Source organism: Orcinus orca, chromosome 11 (genome assembly GCF_937001465.1).
Source record: "Orcinus orca chromosome 11, mOrcOrc1.1, whole genome shotgun sequence".
Classification (NCBI taxonomy): domain Eukaryota; kingdom Metazoa; phylum Chordata; class Mammalia; order Artiodactyla; family Delphinidae; genus Orcinus; species Orcinus orca.
Window position 1 is genome coordinate 41,667,094 of NC_064569.1, and position 24,667 is coordinate 41,691,760.

The 24,667-nt window shown below is 41.2% G+C and overlaps 1 protein-coding gene across 5 annotated transcripts in view; it reads left to right on the forward strand.

Annotated features, from left to right (window-relative positions):
• The window catches only part of SCN8A (sodium voltage-gated channel alpha subunit 8), a 177,551-nt gene that overhangs the window by 115,021 nt on the left and 37,863 nt on the right, over positions 1-24,667 (forward strand). For all 5 annotated transcript variants that reach the window (XM_049694090.1, XM_049694089.1, XM_049694093.1 and 2 more), the window contains exons 12-15: positions 2,521-2,883; positions 12,182-12,314; positions 17,229-17,467; positions 23,605-23,778. In XM_049694090.1, coding sequence (XP_049550047.1) covers positions 2,521-2,883; positions 12,182-12,314; positions 17,229-17,467; positions 23,605-23,778 — 909 coding nt within the window. The remainder of the gene's footprint in view (positions 1-2,520; positions 2,884-12,181; positions 12,315-17,228; positions 17,468-23,604; positions 23,779-24,667) is intronic.

A 24,667-nucleotide genomic window follows, 5' to 3' on the forward strand; every position in this document is an offset into this window, starting at 1 on the left:
GTGGAGTTCTAGGTAAAAAAAAGATATGGGCAGAAATATTAAAGAGGAGCCCTACAGCCATTCCAGGGTTATCATCAAAAGTATTATTTTAAAATGTTTATTTAGCACTTTTAATATGTATACTATATTGGCAGAGTCCTAGCCCACAAAGAACTTTCACAGTGGAATCATTTTACCAGAAGGGTAAGGCCTAAACTCTAAGGCAAAAATCTTATATAGCTAAAAGTTACTTTGAAATTCCTTCAAAGCCATAACTGGGCAAACTGAGTATCTCAGGGTAGCAAGGAGGATTGTCTGAGGTCAGTTGTCTGTCAGGTTTTGTTCTCTTAGAGCAGAGGTCCTCAAACTGGGATTGCATCCCCTCAGGGTACTTGAAGACTTTCTAAGCACAGTTTTAAGGAACCTGATTTCCAGATCTTTAAGTTACATTTTCCTACGCCTAGGGTGAGGCCTGTGGTCCAAAGTCACACCAGTTCTTTTCCACTTTTCTTTTCACAGTCAGCCTTCTCCCACTTTACAAAAGGAAGGCATACCTCTCTCTCATCCCAAATCCTAAGTGGTGCATTGCCCTAAGATATAAAAATCTTTGGAGGTGCAAAACAAAGGGACAGTTGAAAATATTAGAGTCTAAAAAGTTTTCTTTAATCTAGGAAACAAACCCATTGTAAGGCTTTCTGAATTTACCTATCTCTTATATACTTGTAATAAGAGTGAAATATAGAGTTATAATCAGGGACAATGGGATGTTTTAAGTTCAGGAGCAAGATGGATGTCCCTGGGATACATATTAATACATTTATTAAAAATTAAAAATGAAGTCATACTTTTTCCAATGAAAATAAGTCTGAGTTGGCCAATTGCTTTGACATTGGGGACTGGCTTTGCTCATTAGATCATATGGTGGGCATTTTTGTAAATTAAATGAGCTAAGTCTGTGGCTTTAAGGTTTTGATGAAAATATCTTTAAAGCATGTGATAACATCATTGTATTAAAAAATTAATGTTGGCAGTGATGTATAGAAATTGACAATATTTTGGTTATTCCAGCCTTTTCTGTTGGGTTAAATATGGTTCCTTTAAAGTAAAATAATAACCCCTGTAAGAGGTACCGATATAATTATTAGTTAATAATAAATAAGGCCTTTTTGGTATCCTCAGGAATCAGGAAGTGGAATACTTCTATCAACTGGGTACAAGTCCTTTGGCAAGTTGGGTGGTTTTCAGTTCTTTGCTTTCAACAGAATTGAAAGAGGACTTGATTTAATTGTCAGCTGATAGAGCATTAAGATAAATTTTGCTGATCGCTTACTATGCAATTTTGGCATATAACTTAGAAGGAGTTCAAAGAATTGAGTGACATTACTGTTTATAACAATATTCTTCTGTTCCAAGGTACCATTTACATGAGTAAGGTTTCTCAGCACTTAAAATCTAAATAATATTAGAAGGGAGAGAGGGGTTTCTGTTGAGCCATGTTTGATTCTAATAATAAATAATACTATCTACAAATATTTAAACACCAAAACACTAATTAGAAAAAAAAATTCATCTCATTGAGATATAGTTTAATAAAATTTTCTTTTTAAGCTTAGTCATTACTTATAAAGTGTAGAATATATTTGTCATCAATCGTATTAATGAGAATTGTAATAAAAACACAATCCAGGAGAATTTTTTAAATTTCTTGGAGACTCATGGTCACAGGAAAATTTTCTTTTAATTTTAAGTACAGTTTATTTATAATTTTTTGTTGCCGAAAAGTATTGAAAGGTGATCAGTAAAATACATTAAAGCATAAAAATATACATTAGCATAAAATTCTCTAGGGCAGGTGGAATGGAAGTATGAGCTGAAGGAGAAAAAGATGAAAAATTTCTAAGTGATAAATACAAGTTTGACTTTAAAATGTCAATGCTGGGAATTATATAATTTACAGATACTTAAACTTCTCATGAAAAAAACGTTGACTTTAAAATGGAGGAGGAGGGGACATACCATTTTCAACTGAACTAAAAAACTATTGGCATAGTTCTGAGCCTCTAGGGCATGTGGTACCCATTGAGAGAGTGGCAAGTGACTGGGCACTTTTAAATTCTCTCCTTTTGCCAAGTGTGGCATAGAATCTAACTTGGTAGATTAAAGGCACACTCCAGGTGAGCTCACAGTAATGAGAAATAGACACTGAATGTATTTCCTGGTGGATTGAATACACTGAGCATGAGATAAAAGCATCCTTTCAATACATGGGTGAACAGTGAATAGAACTTGTGAATGGTTAACAGGTCAAAGACAGGTGTATCGCAAGGTTATGGGGCAAGGAGAAGTGAGTAGTGATGGGTGTTGAAAAGCAGTAGAAATTCAACATCCCGAAGTGCTTTCTGGAAACACCTGTGTTCTGAGGAACAGGAATGCAAGGATGGGGCCAGACTGGGGAAGCTGGCAGCCTTTGTTCAGCCTCTGCGGGGTCCCCTTCCTGTCTCATGCCTCTCTCTCTGTCTCTCTCTCTTCCTGCCCCTACAGTCACTGCTCAGCATTCCGGGCTCCCCATTCCTGTCCCGCCACAACAGCAAAAGCAGCATCTTCAGCTTCAGGGGGCCTGGGCGGTTCCGGGACCCGGGCTCCGAGAACGAGTTTGCGGACGACGAGCACAGCACGGTGGAGGAGAGCGAGGGCCGCCGGGACTCGCTCTTCATCCCCATCCGAGCCCGCGAGCGCCGCAGCAGCTACAGCGGCTACAGCGGCTACAGCCAGGGCAGCCGCTCCTCGCGCATATTCCCCAGCCTGCGGCGCAGCGTCAAGCGCAACAGCACGGTGGACTGCAACGGTGTGGTGTCCCTCATCGGCGGCCCCGGCTCCCACATCAGCGGGCGTCTCCTGCCAGAGGTGAAAATAGATAAGGCAGCTACTGATGACAGTGTAAGGAAGTAAAAAAGTAGACCGAGGCTAGGCATGGCCTTCTCTCCCACTCCCTTCCTCTCTTCTCTCCCTGCTCTGTCCCTTCCACCCGGTCTCTCTTCCACCCTCCATCCCAACTCGTGTCTCTGCCCCCCACCACTTCTGTTTTCTCCCTCCTGGTTTGTTCCTATTTCTCTCTTCACCCTCCTCTTTTACTCGCCCTGTTTTCCCTTTTACTTTATTCCTTGCTCCATATTCCCCCATCTTCCTTTCTTGTTTCTGACTCTGGCCCTTTCCCCATCAACTCTTTCCTTTATTTTATCCCTTTTTCTCTCTCTCCATCTCTGCACGTCTCTGCCTGCTTATCTCTTTTCCTCCCCACACCTGCTTTGACTGAATGCCTCTGGCCAGAGGATCCTGCCCGGATGGAATGAGAAGGGCCTCTGCCGTCACCAGTGACCCAAGTCTGAGCGGGTTTGGAACTATCATTGCTTCTCTCCCCCTGCGTCCTCCCTCCTCGTAGGGAAACAACTTGGAATTTAAAGCTCTTGTCTTCCTATTTAAAAAAAAAAAAAGTAACATAGCTTTGAATAATTTTCTTAGTCTCCTCTACAAGAGTGAGATGTGATTTTTCCTCTTTTTCCAAAGAGGAATGTGCATGGGTGATACTGAGGGTAGGAAGTAGGCACTGGGAGAGCCAGGCAAGGAGAGGTTAAGGAAACCAGTGGGGAACTGGACCTAGACATTTAAAAGGGATTGAGATGGAAATAAATCGAAGGAGGGGAAGGTAGGTGGTCAGGGCAAGAACACATGGTATATGGGGGAGGAAGGAAAAGGGAAGTGAAAGATGAATTTTAAATGTAATCAAATGTCAAGCTCTGGAGGAGCTGTATATCATAGCTTCACAAAATCGCTTGTCTAGGGGCTAGGATAATGGCTCGCCTCTTTGGGAAAAGCCATCCCTTAACATTTCTTTAGATTCTAAGCTGTTTATACCTTTTTTTCTAGTTTTAAATTCTTATAACCTTAGTGATCCTAATCCTTTCTACCTCTAGTTCCTTAACTTTCCTCAGTCCCTCCTTAGCCGGTCTCAGCTTCTTGAGATAGCATGTCGGTCTGTTTTGTTGCAACACTTCGGTTTCCTCTAACACAGCATGAAGATAGCCAGCCGTTTCATTAGCATGTTGCATGTGTGGAGGAAAATTGGACAATCAAGGATGGAATTATTCAGAATGATCTGTTTTTAGCACTTTAGGACAGTTGTTGACTGTCCTAAATTCAAAAGACAGTTAGGATATTTGACGTTGTCCTTCCTCTTCCTGACTTTTTATTTGAAAGCAAAATGTTTTCCCCCTTATGTTTGTGTAGCTCTTTACAAGGTACATATTACTTCTGCATGCTTTATTTGTTTCGAATAAAAATTCCATAAGGCTGACAAAATGGAGCTGATTATTCCTGTTTTTGAGATGGGGAAACAGGCTCAGTGAGTTTGTACTCCTTGGGGTTACACAGCTCATCACTGACAGACCTTTCAGAAACCTCAGTCTTCTGCTTCTCAGTTAATTTTCATGTCTTCTCCGCCTAGTCACGTGGCCACTGCTCTTCTGGAGAACTGTTTCAGATCAAGCGTAATAGGAACAATAATGATAACAAACGGTGTCTCCAAAGCCCCTGCAAGCTAGGTAGTTGGCCAGAATAAATGTTATGAGTGACTGTCTTTACTTGAAATATAATTTTTTGATCTTCACTGGTTCTATGTCTAGGTGTAAATTTTTTGGCTCCGTAATTAGATAGATAATTATGTTCTCTAATAAAACAAGAGATGATATCAATGGAGAAGGAGGGGTGGATCAGCATGGACAGTACAGTGGGCATAATTCAGATGTTGAAAACGAAAGTAAATTTTGATATCCTAGCAGTTTTAAAAAATATTGAAGCGAAATAATATATCTTGCTTTTTCTTTGAAGAGAAGGTATTAGAAAAGGTATCCAGGAAGAAGGAGCTTGAACTTCAGCTTAAAGGCAGCTGAGCGGGTTTGCGGGTTTTGTTTTTGTTTTTTTAGCAGCTTCTGTTATATTGTGTGGGAGATCAATCTGAGAGGCAGTTGAGCAGATGGCTGTGGAATGTAAGGCTGTCTGCGCTGCCTTACGTTGTGGCTGACAGAACGCTGCCTTTGGGGTTTTGGGGGTCCTGCACACTCAACACCCTGTAAGCACTTAGGAGATGCTTTGCAGTGGCCCCAAGTGATGATGGTGACCGACCTGAGGATTCCCAAGGCCAAGAGGTCAGATCCCAAAGTGGCACGAAGATGAGGTAGGTAGGACTGTATCATTCCCAAGGGCTTCATAACGAGGAAAAATTATTTTGTTAGAAGCCATAAAGAAGCACCTCCTAGTGGTTAACGGTGTGGGGAAATATCTAAGTTACATTAATAGGCCAAAAAGACAAAACAAAACAATAACAGAATGCATATAGTTTGTGTGGTATGATATCATCTATATAAAGACAAACTGCATATAGAAAAAAGATGACTGACTAAAAGTTAACAGTAGCTGCCTTCGGAAGGGGACATTATTAGTGACTTTTTTCCCCTTCCTTAACACTTTTCTGTTCTTTCTAGTTTTCTACAGTGGGCCTAATACTTATAGCTGCCATAGACTGAGTTCTGATGACACTATGCTAAGCACCTTTATATGTATGATCTCATTTAATTCTTATAACTTCCCCATTCAGTAGGTGGTTTTATCCAATCAACAGATAGACTCAGAGACTTAGTGACTTGTGGAAATGGAACCAAGGTCTTCCTGACGCCAAGAGAACTTCCTGACTGTTTATTTGGGAAGTAGGAAAAGTCATTTCTCTTAGAAGGAATTAATATATTCATAATGTTATATGCAGCCTGGGCCAAGTGAGCAATTATTATACCTCTTTGGGTGAGAAGATAGCGATTCTCACTGTCAAAACGTTTTGGATGCGTCTGCAGCTACAGATGAACTTGTCCTCGCCTGAACCATCAGAGTGCTTCCAGTTACATACTCACGCTTTATGGACTGGTGTAGGAGCCGTTGATGGTCCATAAGCTGATCTCACACAACATTAATGCTTGGGCTATGCCACATCTGTATTTTTTTTTCCTTAGGCTCAAATTAAGAAATATGATATTCCCTATGAAAAAAAGACATCCAGACATCACCTCATTAGAATCTCATCAAAAACTATTTCACATCTTCATTAATTATTCAGTTGTGATTGAGTGGTGATAATTTTTTGATAGTTTGAGAACTTTTGCGTTTTGCTGAAGCAGAGGTTAAGGGGACTTTCCCCATGTCTTCATCTCTGAGCTGGAAAATCATTGCTCTTCACTCGTAAAGGAAGCAGGTGCCACTGACCATCCAAAAACACACATAACTCAGAAATCATGTTGTAAATGCAAAGCATTATCTCATTTCATGCTCACAGCTCCTGCCCTCTGAGTTAGATACTACTATTGTGTGCATTTTACGAGGAGGAAACCAAGGCTTAGAGAAATAAAGCAACTTGTCCAAGATTGCACAGTAAGCAGTAGAGTTAGGATTTGAATCCAGACAATCAAACTCCACAGCGTTAACCACTAACCATTATGCTATGCTAACTATGAAGCCCGGGTTCTTTATTTACTCAAGTGATCCTGAAAAATGAGCATCTCTAAGCCCATTTCCTTATCTGTAAAAAAGAGATAAAAAGGACCGTTGTTATAGGGCTATTTGAAGATTAAATGTAATAACATTTATAAAATGTGAAGCGTATTACTTGGCCCATCCTTGGTATTCAGAAAGCCAGTTTCCATTCCTTTCCCTATACTTTTTTGGCCTTTGTAGCCTGAGAAGTAGACAGTGGGATTTCTGCTGAATCGCTTGACTTGGAGAGGGTCGGATTTCTTCTAAGATTCCAAAGATCCTTTGAGAAGGAGAAATTATTGTACAGTATTTTAAAGCAGAATACTGCAAAAATTTTAGAAAGGCTTGAAACAGGAGATAAATGGCTGGGTCCTAAGCCCACTTCTAAAATGCTCTAAATTTTAGTCCCAAGAAAGGTGACTGGCTGGTAAGTTGCCAGTTATGTATTTCCTTGTGAAAGCAGTTCAGAATCAATAACAAGTTGAGATTCCTTGGATAGATCTATAGAAATGTGGGCAGAACCTGCCATCTGCAGACATGGTAGAATATCTCTTTGAGAAGGACAGCTACAATTTAGGAGGTTGGAAGTCAGTGGCCTAATAAACTTTGTGTTTGAGTTAAGAGAAATGCAATAAATTTGTATTGGGTTTAAAGTAATTAAGGTTCTCAATGGCTTCCTCTGTTACTGATAGTTTTGCACCAAGGCTCCTTAGGGGCTGAATTTTTACAAGGCAGAGAGGCTCCTGACTTTAAAAAGTTGTTAGTTCTCCTCCTCCCTCCCCAACAAAATGAAAGAAAACGAAACAAATAAAAATATACACCTTCATCTCCCGCCGCCCCAAAAGATGACCCCAAGAAACAAGGGAGGGGAGAGAATGAGTATGTGATCTTTCCTCTGGTCCTTGGGTCTCAGCATGCTTGGAGGAAGACACCTCCTTCCCACCTTCCAGGTGATGAGAATTGGGCAGCTGAGCCAATAGTAGAGACATACCTCACAGAATCCCAAGCAGATTCTAGGTGGAAGGTGACGATGAAGAGTCTGCTCCAGGTTTTCTTCCCTTCAACTGGTCATAGTCTGACACAAGAAACAATAGCCAACATTACTGGTTGGAAAGTGAAATAGTACAGACACTTCGGAAAACAGTTTGGCAGCTCCTCATAAAGTTAAACATAGAGTTATCAGATGACGCAGAGATTCTACTCATAGGTATATACCCAGGAAAACAGGTGTTCACACAAAAATTTATACATAAATATATGTATATGTTTTTTCAGAAAACACAGAATTTTGGTAGTGATTGTACTGAATCTATAGATCACTTTGGGGAGAATGGACATGTTAATTATATTGAGTCTTCCAAACTATGAATGTGGTACATTTCTCCATTGATTTAAGTCTTCTCAAGTTTCTCTCAGCAAAGTTGTATAGTTTTTAGTGGGGGTCTTAGACATCTTTCATTAGATTTTTTTTGCTTGGTATTTGATATTTTTTGATACTATTGTAAAAGGTATAATTAAAATTTTTATTTTCAATTATTTGTTGCCAGAATATAGAAATACAGTTGATTTTTGTATATTAACCTTATATCTCATGACCTTGATAAATTAATGTATTGGTTCTATTAGCCTTGGAGGGTTTTTTGTTGTTTGGGTTTTTTGGGTAAATTCCATAGTGTTTCCTACATGCACAGTAATATTTTCTGTGAGTAACAGCAACTGCAATCTTTATGCTCTTCATTTACTTTTCCTGCTTTATTGCACTAGCTAAGACTTTAGATACAAAATGGAATAGACTTGATGAAAGCATACATCCTTCCTTGTTTCCAGTATTAGAGGAAGAGGATTTAATGTTTCACCAAGAAGCATGGTGTTGGCTATAGGTTTCCTAGATGATCTTTGTCAGACTGAAACTGCTACATTGTATTTGTGGCTTGCTGAGGAATTTTATTTTTATGCAGAGGTGTTGAATTTTGTTAAATGTTCTTTTTCTGCATCTGTGAGATGATCATATGGTTTTTCTCCTTTATTCTGTTAGCATGATGAATAACACTGACTTTTTTCCTAGTATTAAATTAACCTTGCTTTCCTGGGATAAACTCTGTTGGTCATGATGTAGTGTCCTTTGTATATATTGCTGGGTTCTGTTTACTCATATTTTGTTAAGGATTTCACATCTCTGTTGGTGGGGGATACTGATCTCTAATTTTCTTTTCTTGTAATGTTCTTGTCAGGTTTAGTATCAGGGTTATGTTCGCCTTATAAAAGAAGTTGAGAAGTATTCTCTTAACCTCTGTTTTCTGAAAGAATTTGTGTAAAATTAGTATTATTTCTTCCATAAACATTTGATAGAATTCACTTATGGAGCCCCATCTGGGCCTAGAGTTCTCTTTGTGATAAGATTTTTTATTATAATTTCTTGAATTAATATGAGCTATTTAGATTTTCTATTTCTTCTTATGTCAGTTTTTATAAGTTGTGTTTGGATATGTTTGTCTGTTTCATCCAAGATGAAATGGCATAAAGTTATTCACAACATATCCTTATTATCTTAATAACGTCTATAGGATTTATAGTGATATCCTGTTTTTTCACTCCTGGAAATTATAATTTGTGTTTTCTCTATTTTTTTTCCTTGATCAGTCTTGCCTGGGGAATTATCAATTTTATTAATCTTTTTAAAGAACCATCATTTGACCTTTTTTGATTGTCTATTGTTTGTCCATTTACTAATTCATTAATTTCCATTCTTATTATTTCCTTTCATATACTTACCTATGGCTTAATTTGATCCTCTTTTTCTAGTTTCTTAAGGCAGAAGCTTCGAGCATTGATCTTATATCTTTTTTAAGCTGTAAAATTTTCTCTAACAATTTCTTTAGCTTCATCCCATAAATCTTGATGTATTGTGTTTTCATTGTCATCAGTTAAAGTATTTTTTAAATTTCCCTGTGCAAACCTCTTTGATTCACAGATCTTTAGAAGTCTGTTGTTTCATTTACAAATATGTGGGAATTTTTCTGGATATCTTATTATTACCAAGACATTTGATGGAACCAGTTATTTGGATCTATGCTAAATGCTCTTGCCTTTGTAAAAAGATAATTAATGGATTTCTCTTTTTACCTTCTAGAATTTCCTAAGTATGGGCTTTGAAATGTTCATTTCTCAGCATCTTCTTTCATTTGTTTCTTTTTTAAAAGTTAAGCAATTGTACAGTATAGATTATAGTTCTATAACACATTATGGATTATGGAACAAATTTTAATATTTCAGAAGTTGTCTCCACATAGCCCTGCTACAGTTTACTTTCATTTTACCTAGAAAGAGATAAATAGTAATTGTTCCATCTTAATATTAAGTTTGGGGATAAATTTTTCTTTAATTTTTGTGGATTTTTTTATCCAAGCTAAAAATTGTTTTATCTTTTGAATAGGTATCAACAAATGATAATATAATGATTTGACTAGGTCTTTTTAGATAGCATTTTCATTAATTTTGTTTTTTAAGGTTGGTGTTATTAAAGCCTGAAGAATTTATATCTTATTACATCCAGCATGCCCAAAAGACAGTAAGCTACACTAATACCAAAGCCATATTAAGTGCAGTTTCATCCTTCTTTGATAAACCAGCCAGTCCATTAGATCTTCCAGTACCTCGGGGGTCAGCATTATAAAATCTATCTATTGTAGATTTGCAGAAGGGCAGTTCAATAAAAATCTAGAATTAATAAATGTCAGAAATAAGAATGTCCATTGTATTGGGACTTCTGTGTTTATTTTTAGATGATTGTCATTTTTTAAAATAAATTTATTTATTTATTTATTTAAATTTATTTTTGGCTGCGTTGGGTCTTCGTTGCTGCGCGCGGGCTTTCTCTAGTTGCAATGAGTGGGGGCTACTCTTCGTTGCGGTGTGCAGGCTTCTCATTGCGGTGGCTTCTCTTTGATGTGGAGCACAGGCTCTAGGCACGCGGGCTTCAGTAGTTGTGGCACGTGGACTCAGTAGTTGTGGCTCGCAGGCTCCAGAGCACAGGCTCAGTAGTTGCGGCGCTCGGACTTTAGTTGCTCTGCGGCACGTGGGATCTTCCCGGACCGGGGCTTGGACCCGTGTCCCCTGCACTGGCAGGCGGATTCTTAACCACTGCGCTACCAGGGAAGTCCTGTCATTTTTTAAATATAGTAGTTTAATCTCATTTATTAAATGTCATGAATATCAGGCTGGGAATTGTAGCACAAAGTGATTTCTCAAAGAAATATACTGTATCATGACCTGAGCTAATGGTTAAGTCATTCTTACAAATACAGATGCTTGTATAGTAATGCATCCAGGAATTCCCAAGGAAACCAGTTCTTTTTCTTTTCCATTTCTTCTGTAGCTCTGCCAGACAGACAAAACAAAACAAACAAAACCCTAAGGTAAACCAAATCTCTGAATCAGTGGAACTATTTGATAAAACACCATGATGGGATAAATTGTAATCTGCCCGGAACTTTCTTCAGTACAGTTCTTAAAATCTAAATATATGTAAGAATAGAAAGGCTTTCTGATGTAACTCTCCAGAGATGATTATTTTCTTTTCAAAACTTACTGTCACTGATCAGACAGATACTTCTCTAGCTTCATACAAACACATGTCTTCCCTGTCCTGTGGTGACTGTCTCCGTCCTCTTACCTTCACATGGAAGGAGCAGCTAAGTTTATATGGTTGACGTGTTACAGTACAGCATGGTTAACTAGAAAGCTAGGTTTTAAGCCACCCCATTAAGCCTGATCTGATGTAGAATATTCAGGTTGGCACAAACAGCGCAAGCTAGGGACATTCAGAAACCCTTTGCTGTAATCTACCATACTGGTATCGCCCAAGGAGGAGCGTGTAAAAAATATTTTGTTTAACAGTCTGATGGTGTTTTCTGCCCTTTTTATTTGGTTGGGAATTTGAATTTTTCAGGTTAACTCATAAAATAAAAATGTAAAAAGACAAGATAAATGTAAAAAGACATATGAGGCAATGTGTTTAATTAAGATGGCAAAACCTACCACTCTTGTTTGCAGTGGCTTGGAGGAGATTTGGAGTAGAACTTCCACTTGCTAACGTTCAGTTAGGCCCAGTTTTGACATTTGGAAGTGACAGTTTGGTAGAATGGTGGTGCTCCTACAAGTGAAGGAAACCGTGTCTGTAATACTCAGCGTGATCAGGCACCTGGCCCTTCGTGAAATTTCACGTACAGGTGAATTTGACTTATTTTATCATGTGGTCCAATTCTAGCCAAATGCTGTGGATATGCGAGGAGGACAGGAGGGTCTGCTTCTGATGGCATTTTCCCAGGGGATCTGGTCTTTCTACTCTCTGCGTACATGGAGCAGATGATGTATTTGGATCCCAGCCAGACTCTTGGGTTCACTGTAGATTTTATACACACTTCAACGACTTGGTCTTGTCATCTGTGGAACGAAGGATGATCCATGGCCAACTCGTTTCATTCTACTCCTTGAGGCGAATAGGACTGTAGGATCAAAGTAAAAAGATCTAAGGAAGAGCATAGGTTCTCGCTCACTCTAGACTATATCCGCTAAGGCCCAGCCTTAACGTTGATGAGACTTTACTCACCCAACTTGCTGTTTTTTTCAGGCTACAACCGAGGTGGAAATTAAGAAGAAAGGCCCTGGATCTCTCTTAGTTTCCATGGACCAGTTGGCCTCCTATGGGCGGAAGGACAGGATCAACAGTATATTGAGCGTTGTTACAAATACACTGGTAGAAGGTATGTGCCTTGTGTTGCTGGTCCAAGCTGCTGAGCTATAAATATGTAGTGTGCATGATAATATAAATATAGTCCCTTGGTCTGAGTTCCGCAAAAATTGTCTCAGCTTCAGGAATAGAGTCTGCTGGTTATAGAAACCAGCATTTCAGATCTACATGTGGAGAATCCAGGAAGGACTTCAAAGCCGCTGCCAGCACTGTACACAGATAGGTAAGAAGTATGAAGGAACAACGTAAGAGTGAGCTAGAGGACCTCAAGAAGTCTCTGTAATCAGCACCATGAGGAGCCAGTAGGGTGACGTGAGGCAGAGAGGAACAGAGACGGAAGAACTGTGATGACAGAAAATGATGGAACCCCCCCCTCCTGCCCTCGACCACAAAACTTACCTTCCTCTCTTCCTTTTGGTTTTCCCTTAAGGACAAATGTACCGTGCATTGTGATTATACCTAATTCTGCCTCGCTTTAAACACCCCCGTATATCCATAAATACATTGCACGAGTGAACAGGTAAGCTGAAACCCCTCTAACGCTGGCGCTCTGTGCCCGGGGGAAGGGCAGCCACTGTTGAATCATAGCGTGCCTGCAGCAGCGTGGCCGTCAGAGCCTGAACTCCGTAGCAGGTGGCTCCTCCGTGACACAGCCTGGCTTGCTGAGGATTTCCCATTACACTGCAGTTCCCTCGCAACTGTCAGCTTTCTGTCCGACTGTGGTCTGTATTCCAGGCTCCTCTTGATTTCTTTGGCAGTAGATTCAGTGACCAGGTTTTCTCTCACAAGATTCTGATTGATTCTGCATACTTCTTCTTCACCTGATTCATGCTGATTTAGCTGAGTTGTCCCATTATAGATCCGTACTGTACTGTTCCTGATTGCCGTTCTGCAGAATCCACACACCCAGGCTAACCCAGTAATAATCAGAGTCCCTGAGATAAGGAGACTCAAATTACTCTGGTGTCCTTGGAACAAGTTTTTTTTTTTTTTTTGAGTCATTTAAGCCACATACCACTTCTAGTCTGTGTGTGTGTGTGTGTGTGTGTGTGTGTGTGTGTGAGAGAGAGAGAGAGAGAGAGAGAGAGAGAGAGAAAGAGAGAGAGAGAGAGAGAGAGAGAGATGGGCAGGGGCATCTGTGGTGAAAGGAGAATCCCTAGAAGGGAACCCGAAACTCCCCTGCACATATGGGCAAGGAGTTAGACTAAACCTAGACTAATCTTGAGGTGTATCACGTAAAAAGAATACTGAACTAACTACTTTTCAGCTCCAGAACAGCTTCATTTGTCCTGTTTTCTTTAATTCCCATTGAGGTCATTGTCTGATAGAACATCTTTAAGCTTTATAGTTTATACTTTGAGATAACAGGTAAGTAACTGCAGATCATAAGAATTCCAAGATAAGATATATCAATATTAGCTTAAGAACCTTAGCAAATTTTATTCTTCACTTGGAGACCAAGACAAGATTTCTCTGAGTATCTGTAGCAGTTGAGAAAGAAAGACGAACAGCCTCCAACAGGCCTGTTTTATTCCTGGTAAAAACATCAGAGCAGACCTATCCATTCAATGCAACAGTGATTTACTGGTTACCCCGGTGGCCTAGTGCAGGGTCTGGCAAAAGTAGATGCTCAAAAAATGTGTACGGAACTGAATCTTGTTGTGCTTGGAACTGGGGAGGAGTGCTGGGGCTCCAGGATTCCTTCCGGAGGGCTTAGTAGGATTTGACTCCCTTTGCTAAAGCGGACGAGACAGAACTGCTGTAATCAAAGGACAGTGAATGGCTGGAGCTGAATGATGTGAGAGAATTAAAGGACGTTAAGGAAGATCCATTCCTATGTAACCACTGTTCCCTCTGTATTTAACAATTGCTACAACATGGAAAGCCAACACTGAATGAATACTTGTTTCTGCTTTTCAGCCTTCAGTTAGGAAACTCTGACATTATTTTAATCCAAAGAAGCGGGCTTCTTATCTAATGGTTTAGAAACCACAGTGGAGAATTCCAGAATCCTGTAAATAATGAGATAATCCTACAAATAATGAGATAATCCTGCCTGCTCTGCCTCACCCCTATCCTATCGCAAGCATGCTCACCAGGATCCAATAAACTCAGCGGAATTCACAATCAGCAGAGCCGTAAGCTTTGGGGATATTTCAGAGGACGGGGCATGGGGTGTCGGCAGAGAGTAATGTGGTCTTACTTCTCCTCAAAGCAGTAAAGCTATGGGAGAAGGGGAGAGAGTTGAAGTAAGAATGAGGAAGCAGTGATGGTATTTAGCATTATTGATTCTCAGGTGAAACAGTTTCAAAAGTGTCAGTGCAATTACTTACCTGGTGTCTGCCTTTCCAGGTGCGGCTATAAGCTCTGTGAGGGTGGCGATTCTTGTTCATCAACGCAGTCCCAGTGCCTAGCACGTTGTTGAATTGACCTGGGAGAAGCCCTGGCCTTCAGAAACCTCCTGGTCTACAAAGGCCACCATCTTGGAGGAATCATGAGGCCCTCTCTGAAAACAATTCCCAGTGCCCCCAAGGTTGAGACTACAATTCCCAGTGCCCCCAAGGTTGAGACTACAATTCCCAGTGCCCCCAAGGTTCTCTCTGAAAATGTCCAGGAGCAAACTAACTTTTGGACATCTCACCCCCATATGTTAACACATTTGCCCAGACTTTGCTGTTGTGGGTGTGTAGGGCCAGTAACGGTGTGCAGAGCTGTGCGTCCCTTCATAAACCTCCTTATTCACCTAACTGATCTCTTCTCGCTCCTAAGGCTCCGCATCGTCTTAGTTTTTGTGGAACGGAAACGAGTATCCTGAGGATCTTCCCCTCTCAGTAAATGGCAGGGATACTAGATATCTAGTATCCCTTTTCGGTGCCCCACAGGGTAGGGAAACCCTACCCTTGTCTGTCTGGCAAGGACTCGGAGCCTAGTTCCTTGTAAAACATTACAGTTGTCAACTGTTAGAAACGTGAACAGTCCGCTGCTTCAACCTCCACGTGCAGGTGAACAGCGGACATTTGGAGAGAGGAGGAGATAAAAAAAGGAACGGAACCAGATTTCCAAATATGTACTATAAGAATTCATGGAAATAAGAGAACCTTTTCAATTTTCTTTTTTGGGAAGAAGACTAAATTTACCTTGGGAAGGGAGGGAGTTCTATGGGGAAGAAACCAAAGCAAATTTTCTTCACAGACTTCCTTTCCCACGCAGACTCCCACGTGTCGCTTACTGTGGCCCTTAAGTCTGCAAAACCAAGGCAACCATTTTCTTAGCAACCAGGGAGCCAATTAAAAGCCCAACCAAAGCACCGCATCTAAAATAAAGCCATCACCATGGCACCAACCGGCTGGTTGGAAAAAGGGAAAGTAGACTGATGTAAAGCAGCCATCTTGCTCTTCGTGAAATGTCGGGCAACTTTTTTTCTGTTCCCTGAACGACTTGATTTTGTTAGTGGATTTGAGTGGGCTCAGGGTGGTAGCGGGTGCAGTTATATCCAACCCCACAGAGCCAAGACCTGGCCTCTAAGGGTTATCATGCTGATGGGTTTTCAAAGTTACCCCTCTTCAAGAACATCCTTCCAGATCAAGGTCCTTGGACTTCTGTGATGCTGGCTATTATATTTCATACTGAATTTTGAGGAGGGCTTTGTTACCGAGGGCCTCGCGCCTAGATTGTTGGAGCTGAATGGCTCTCTGCCTTTAGTGTCTAATTGTCCTTTCTAGTCTTTGCTTTGTAAACGACCTCAGAGCTCATCGAGTCCAGTGATTGTCCTAGGACCCTGGGGTAGTACCTCAGGGAAGGAAGCCTTGGATTGCCCTGGACTCCAAGCTCCTCTTCCTGCCTGAACTAGAGCAGCTCCTGGTTTGTCTGTTTTACATACTGGGGGTCACATAAGATCTTGTTTGAAAAAATGGGTCCTGCTTTTAAAAGAGGGATAGACTAAAGAGACGAAGACAAAAGAAGAGAGAAACAAAAAGGAAAGAAGAAAGAGACTGAGGGACGGGGAGATGAAGAAGATAGAGAAAGAAAGGATGAGAGTGGGAAAGGGTGAAAGGGCAAGAGAAGGAGAAAGAGAGCAGAGATGAGAAAGAGGAAGGAAGGAGCAAAGGGGAAGGAATGCAACCTCTGTTCCTGACTGCACTGCAAACTCACATTGTGAACTCATACATCTTTGAGAACCTAAGACAGACGGTCCACGTGGTGGCTTGGTTGACAATGCTGGTTGTGCTGTAAAGAAAATAAACAACAATAGCAAATGCTTTCATAGCACTTGCTGTATGCTGGGGTGTTCTGAGGCACTTTATATATGTTTTAGCTCATTTAATTGTCGCAGCAAACTGAAGTAATTTACTCAAGGGCCCACAGTTAGCAACTGCCTGAGCTGGTTACGCCCGTATATGTCTGGCTTCAGTGTGTGTGCTTTTGACTGCTTCTCTGATAATAAATAGTTTAATGATACCATGTGTAATAAAATATCTACCGTTTATTGAGGACTTACCTCATGCCAGGCCCTGTGCTGTGTGCTATCTGTAAGCAATGGAGGAGGGTTATAGGATTCACTTAGTCCTATAGCCTGCAAGTCAGTGCCCTTTTAGATGAGGCAACGGAAGCGTAGAGGACGCAGTAGCTTGCCTGAGATCATACACTCGTGAGTGTGGAAGCCAGTTGAACCAGGGTTGCTATGCTTCCCAAACGGGTGGATTGCGTTTTGTTTCTAACTAGATCCTTGTTAACTGGGATGTGACCTGGCACTGGTCATGCCTCCTCTCTGCCTTCAAGAGAAGGAAAACTGAGGGAAGCCCTCAGGAAAGTCAGCACTCCCTGGCCACCTTCCTTCTTGTGTTAATAGCAGTGATACCCACCAAGTCCAACCCTTTTGTTTTCTTCCCAAGACTGAGGGGCTACCTTTGTTCTCTACTCACTACAGAGCTGGAAGAGTCTCAGAGAAAGTGCCCGCCGTGCTGGTATAAATTTGCCAACACTTTCCTCATCTGGGAGTGTCACCCCTACTGGATAAAGCTGAAAGAGATTGTGAACTTGATCGTCATGGACCCTTTTGTGGACTTGGCCATCACCATCTGCATCGTCCTGAACACACTGTTTATGGCAATGGAGCACCACCCTATGACGCCACAGTTCGAACATGTCTTGACTGTAGGAAATCTGGTAAGATGGAGCACGGCCTCCTGATTTGACCATCTGAACGGGTTTTGCCTGTAGGAATTTTTTTTCTGAGACTGAAAGCTGGAGTTTAGTTGAAAAGAAAGTAATAGTTAATTGGAAGACAAATGCTTCCACATATGCCGCAGCCCCGCCGCTTCCGCTCACTGTTGTGATCCCTTAGCTGTTTCCTCTTGCTGCAGAACTTTGAAGACGTCATTTAGGAGCTGTTGGTTGCAGAATGGGAGGCATGGTACAGTGGGTTGGTTTCCGCAACCTGAGCCAAAGACTTGTGGATTTCTTCCTCATTCTGTTTCTCACATTAATTCCTGCATTACTCCAGCAAACCGCTTCCCCTTTTTCACCTTCAGTAACAACCACCACAAAATAGGGGAGCTCTTTCAGGGCGTTAAATCTAATGATAAACTTGCCCACACCGTCATATCTTAATTATCCATATGGGGACTGTCCATGGGAAATTTTAAATTCTAGGCTGGTTTCCCCTCCTGTCCAACTTCTGAGTGTCATTCAGTTTCTACCATTAGTTGATCTGTGCCAAATTTATTTTAACGTTGGTTTAAGTGATTCATTTATATTATTTAGAAGATAAGTATGCAGTTTTTAAAAAATAGATTATGTCGTGTATCGTGAAGTCAAGTAGTTGTAATTTGGGGATTTCCTGTTTTACTTCTTTAGTACAAAAATCAGGAGTTGATTGAATTTTGATCGACTGTAAGGAGTTAGTTGGAAAGAATCCTCTAGGTCATCTGGCTGCATTATTCCTTAGGAGTTGCACTATAGGCATGTCAGATCTAGTTGTTACCATTTAATTTGTGCATGATCTCTGCCTGGTATTTCTCTCTCTCTCTCTCTCTTTCTCACACACACACACACACACACACAGAGTTTCTACCTTAAGTCCTAATACACTGTTAAAGTGTTATAATATCATTTTGACTGCTGATTCGGAAAACACACACTGGTTAGTCCTTACAGCTGATGTGCTCTAGTACACATCCAAGGTGATACTCTAATCTTTCCAATCTTTATGTCTGAGTTAGTGACACACTTCCGACTCACTACTGCAATGTGCAGCTCAATGAAATACCCAGAGTCTTGAAACAGGATACCCTCGTAGACTATCCAGGAAACCTGTTAACTGTCTCTGAAAGGCCTCTGAAGGTAGCTTGCTGTGTGATTGGCCGACCCTGGGGCTTGGCCATCAGGCAGCACTTTGAGCCAATCAACAATATCATAGCGATATAAGCTTTATTTTATTAGCCAATAGTTATGTAACGAGAAATATGACTTGATCAACTTTGTTGTTGATGGTAGTGGCAGTGATGTGTTTCCTGCAGTGTTTCGTTTTTCTCAAAGTCTTTACTTTTACTTGCTTTGCACAGAATCAGTCCTTGATTTCCAAGGGATTTTGAGAGGCCTTTTCACATACTACCAGCAGAATTGCCCTCAGACCAGGCCAGCAAATAACGTTATTTTTCGCTTCTTGAAAATCTAGAGGGGACTTCCCTGGCAGTCAGGTGGTTAAGACTCCACCCTTCCACTGCTTCCACAGCAGGGGGCACGGGTTCCATCCCTGGTTGGGGAACTAAGATCCCGCATGCTGCACAGCACAGCGCCCCCCCCCAAAAAAAGAAAACCTAAATTAGAGTGGTGAGCATTCAGAAGACTTTGCTCAGAATCATCACTGAAGAAGAGGGAGAGAGGAGAAGGTCAGCAGCTAATATTTAGGGACTTCCCGAGCTAAGCCAACCAGAACCAAGTTCTACAAAGAGAAAGCACTCCGGGGGCAGAGTTTTCAAGGGAAAAATATTGTCTGATTAGCAGTGGGGATGGAGAACAGTGAATGGTTCAGGATACTTTGGACTGGCCAGTGAATTGGACATGAGGGTTGAGGGAAAGAAATCAGGAATGGTGCCTAGATTGGGGAAGTTTGGTAACCGAGGGGGAAATGGGGATGACTGAGCAAGGAACAGGGGTGGAGTTTAAAATCAGGAGTTCTGTTTTGGACATATTAGCCTTAAACAAGCCATTGATTTCTGTCCGGAAATGTTTTACATCTGTAAAATGAGGATGACACCATGTCAATCAGTAGTTGGGAGGAACAAATGAGAACCTCTACAGAAGTATTTGGACTAGTGAAAAGTCCTCTCTGTACTAGAAACTGTGTAACTGTAGTTCAGTAGGAGAATTTTCAAAGGCTTGGAGATTTGGATACAGCCTTTGACTGAACCTGAGAATAAGAGAACAACAACAACAAAAAATGGGCGGACTAGCTTGTGAAATAGACTAGGACCTTCTCTTTTTTTTTTTTTTGCGGTACGCGGGCCTGTCACCGCCGTGGCCCCTCCCGCCGCGGAGCACAGGCTCCGGACGGGCAGGCTCAGCGGCCATGGCTCACGGGCCCAGCCGCTCCGTGGCATGTGGGATCCTCCCGGACCGGGGCACGAACCCGCGTCCCCTGCATCGGCAGGTGGACTCCCAACCACCGCGCCACCAGGGAAGCCCTAGGACCTTCTCTTGTGGTTGGACGGTGAGGCTTTTCCCACAGCTGGGACAGTGAATTGAGTTGTGTTTGTCCACAAACGTGCAGATAGATGTTTTTGAGGGAAGATGAGAACAGCATTCTGTAAATTGGCAATCCCTGCCTCTTCCATCCTCCCCATAAGAAAAAAATGTTCATAATAGGAGGAAGAGTAAAGATAATTCGATCCAACCCCCATGTTTTATAGAGGAAAGTGAACCCAGGGAAGCTACTTGACTTTTGTATTGTTTAGTAGATAAACGTAATGATTCTTTTCTTGCCTTGTTTTGGTAACCATTTGAACACAACAGTGAGTTTATAACGTGGTTTTTTAAACAATCTTAATCTTACAGAAAAGTTTCAAGTACAGCGTAAAAAACTATTTTTTGAGAGTACGTTGCTGACACAGCCTGTCACCCCCAAATACCGTAGTGTGCTTTTAAAAACAAGTACATTCTCCTGGGCTTTTGCAGGACTGTCGCACAGCAAGACTGTCATCTTCTCATTACATCTACCAGGTGGCACGTGATTTGCGTTTGTCCCATTTCTGCCTGTGGTCACTTGATCACTTGATTAAGGAGGTTCTGCCAGGCTTCTCCCCTGTACAGTTACTCTTTTTCCATTTATAATTAATAAGTGTTTGTGAGGAAGACACTTTGAAGCTATCTAAATTTCCTGTTTTTCATTAAACTTTTGATTTGTTCCTTTACTTACTTATATCTGTATGGACTCAAAGTTTTCAGTCTTATTCAGTGGGTTTTATTTTAATCCATTACTATCATGTACTTAGATGTTTAAACCATTCCTGATTTGGCCAGTAGGAGTCCCTTCAAGGTGGCTTCTGTATCCTTTCAACACATCCTCATTGCTTCCTTCCTAAGACCATTGAGGTCTTAGGGACCTCAGGGATCCCCGACTACACTTTGAGATCTGCTGCACTAGAACATAAATTCTTAGGTGAATATTCGATGACATTCACAAGAGGGACATTTATATACAGTTGATGTGCTGCTTGTAGTTCCCTTTTTTTAAAAAATTAATTAATTAATTTATTTATGTTTGGCTGTGTTAGGTCTTTGTTGCTGCACGTGGGCTTTCTCTAGTTGGCGGAGAGCAGGGGCCACCCTTCGTTGCAGTGCATGGGCTTCTCATTGTGGTGGCTTTTGTTGCAGAGCACGGGCTCTAGGCACACAGGCTTCAGTAGTTGCGGCACGCGGACTCACTAGTTGTGGCTCCCGGCCTCTAGAGCTCAGGCTCAGTAGTTGTGGCACACGGGCTTAGTTGCTCCGCGGCATGTGGGATCTTCCCGGACCAGGGCTCTAACCCGTGTCCCCTGCATTAGCAGGCGGATTCTTAACCACTGCACCACCGAGGAAGTCCTTGTAGTTCCTTTTTCTCCTCAAGAAGCATATCACAGTGCCAAGAAGAATGGCATCAAATGGATAACCTTAAATCTACTCTTCTCCATTTAATTCCTTCCAATAGTTACAAATTTATTTGCACCCAAACCCCAAACAAGGGCAGCACGCTATGTGCTGAAACAACATGGGTGCCGACCTCTGTCACAGGCATTTCTACCAGGTACCTGGAGGCCTTTCATCCCATTGAAAGGCAGCACCACATAACTGTGTCATTGATCTTCTGTCGGGAACCAGAGTTCCCACAGTATAGATATTCCGAGGTCAGTCAGCCCGTGCTTGTTACTGAGCACTTACTGTATGCTCATCAAGAACTAATGGGACAGCAAAGTCAGTCTCTACTTAGTGTGCGTTAAGTGGGTTAATGTTTCTATGTAGAGAAACCTTTGATGGGCTGATTCTAAGGGTAAAGCGTGTGTCAGGAGTTGATTCACTGCCCCTACTTTCCTGACCTCACGCAGAGTGGTATTCTATTTGTAGACGCTTAGCTTGCACTATGAACTTTGATTTAACTTAACCAGATCTCTTCAGGGAATATTTTCTTTCAGTTTTAGAATACTGCATCTTCAATTTAGCAAAGTGGGGGAACCATAGAAACGTATATGGACCCCCAAAATTTCCAGCCCGTTTATCCATTTTGTTGTGTTTTCATCAAGTCATTCTGTTTATTGCTATACATTAACTCAGTGTGTTTCAAAACAGTGTCTGTAATCTAAGTATTTTTCACTATTTTTAATTCTGTCCTCAGACCATATCTCCGAAGTCTTCCTCAAACTCCTTCATATGTAAAGTTGGTAACGAAGTGGTTACAAGTATTAACTTACTATGAATTTTAAATCTGCTGCGTGTAAAGTCCTCTCCTCTAAAAATAGAATATTCAGTCATAGTCGTATGTTACATGCTCAGGCTAGAATGAGGGTATTGGTCTTGTCAAAACTGGGGTTCATGGGATTTTACTCTCTCCCTGCATGTTATGTTACTAAGGCCTTGGGAAGGATACAGAAAGCATTGGGAAACCCAAGGTGCTCTGAGAGGCAGAAAAGTGGGAGCCAGGTAACACAGGGAAGGCGTCATTCTCGTGCCCAATAAGCTCCAAATCTAAAATAATTACTACATTATTGACTATCGTATTGAAAAAATCAAAAGGAAGGACCAGAGTCTCCAACAATAAGAAAATTCTTTGAGGATATATTTACCCAACACAATATTATACAAGCAATAAAAGTGAGAATTAGGAAGACCATGTTGCAACATGGATGGAGTCATGATTAAATGAAAAATACGTGATACGTGAAATGAGTCGTGATAAGTCAAGATAAGTGTAAAGCTAAAATATTATGTAGTCTGTGGTTTACAACTCTGACAAAATATATATGCATTTGAAGAAAAAAAAAAGAAAAGGAGTACATTAAAATAATAGTTGTATGCAAGGTGGTGAGACTGTGAACGTTTCTCCTGTATTTTTCACACTTTTAGCAATGTTCTGTTGCTTTTACCATTTAAAATAAGAAGGCTTGCGGTATATGTCGACATTTGAGAAGGCACATAATGTCAAATCAGGAATAATACTGTATTTTTTAAATATAATTATAACACGAGTGATTTTTTTTTGGCCAACATCCCAAATGTGGCATACGCATTCAAACGACTGCTGACCCTTTAGGAGTCACCTGTGTGATATTTTCAATTGCTTAGAATAATTTTTTAACTGCACGTTTGAACAATATGAATTGGGTAGTTCTGGCAACAAAGATGTGAACATTTCCTCTTCATTCAAGAGGAAAATAAGGGCTTCCCTGGTGGCACAGTGGTTGAGAGTCCGCCTGCCGATGCAGGGGACGCGGGTTCGTGCCCCGGTCCGGGAGGATCCCACATGCCGCGGAGCGGCTGGGCCCGCGAGCCATGGCCGCTGAGCCTGCGCGTCCGGAGCCTGTGCTCCGCAACAGGAGAGGCCACAACAGTGAGAGGCCCGTGTACCGCAAAAAAAAAAAAAGAGGAAAATAAGAAGACTTTCCTGCATCATGTGGCATGGTCAGGGACATCCGGGTATTGTCGGCCTCAGGTGCAGAATTTAGCCAAGGCTGGTGCTTGTGGCTTCTTGGACGTGCCATATTCAAAGATAATGATAAAGGCGTTTTCTTTTTATTATTTCTTTTTTCTTACCCCTGCCTTCCCCTCTTTAGGTTTTCACTGGAATTTTCACAGCGGAAATGTTCCTGAAGCTCATAGCCATGGATCCCTACTATTATTTCCAAGAAGGTTGGAACATTTTTGATGGATTTATTGTCTCCCTCAGTTTAATGGAACTGAGTCTAGCAGACGTGGAGGGGCTTTCGGTGCTGCGATCTTTCCGATTGGTATTCCATATTTCTCCAATTTCTTTTTATATTTCCTATCTTGCAGCTACTAGAAAGAGTTTTGCATAAGATAATCTGATGATTTTTTAAAATCTTTAGCTATATTTCATTGGCTGTTTATTGGCTTAGCAACTAAAATATTGAAAACTTTTCTGCTAACTACCTAATATAGAAAGTAGTTGTTAAAATCAGTCAACAAACAGAAATCAACTTTATGAAGTTCCTCAGAAAATAATGGTTAATCTAAAAGACGAAGAAGAAGGATTCCCAAGGGCTATTCTGAGGTCCAGTTTGGATTTGCTAGTGAGCCTCTTTCTTTATCTGAACATCTCCCTGAAGTGGCAAGAATTTCTTCTTTTTCAAAGGTGGCTCCACTCTTCTTCTGTCATGGTGACCCCTTCCAAAATATGAGAATAAAGTAATGTTTTTTAAAGTTATATTGAAATTAGTAGTTGAACATCCATCATTAGCTAAGAAAGATTTTTCAAATGTATTTGAAGAAGTTAGTGTTCAACTTACTAAAATGCCTCTGAAAGAATAGTTAATGATATCCTCGAAGTAGCTTCCCATATGCACAGGCATAAGTGATGTCCTGATGAAGTCGCTTGAGCAGCTGAGTTATCATGGGGATATCCCACTCAGACAAAGCATCAGACAAAGCAGCTCCTTATTGGGAAGATACCTAAGCACTTGCAACTGAAAAGATTTCAGGACATTCAGCATATCTAAGAAATAGAATTGGATTAGAGTGAAACTGTTTATAAAACAGAAATCTCATTGAATCCAAGTCACAAATATTTGTCAAGTTTCTGGAACCTCTGCTTACTGGTCTTTGGTTAGGATCCAGCCCACAGTAGACTTTTTGAGAATACTTCTTATTTTCTAGAAG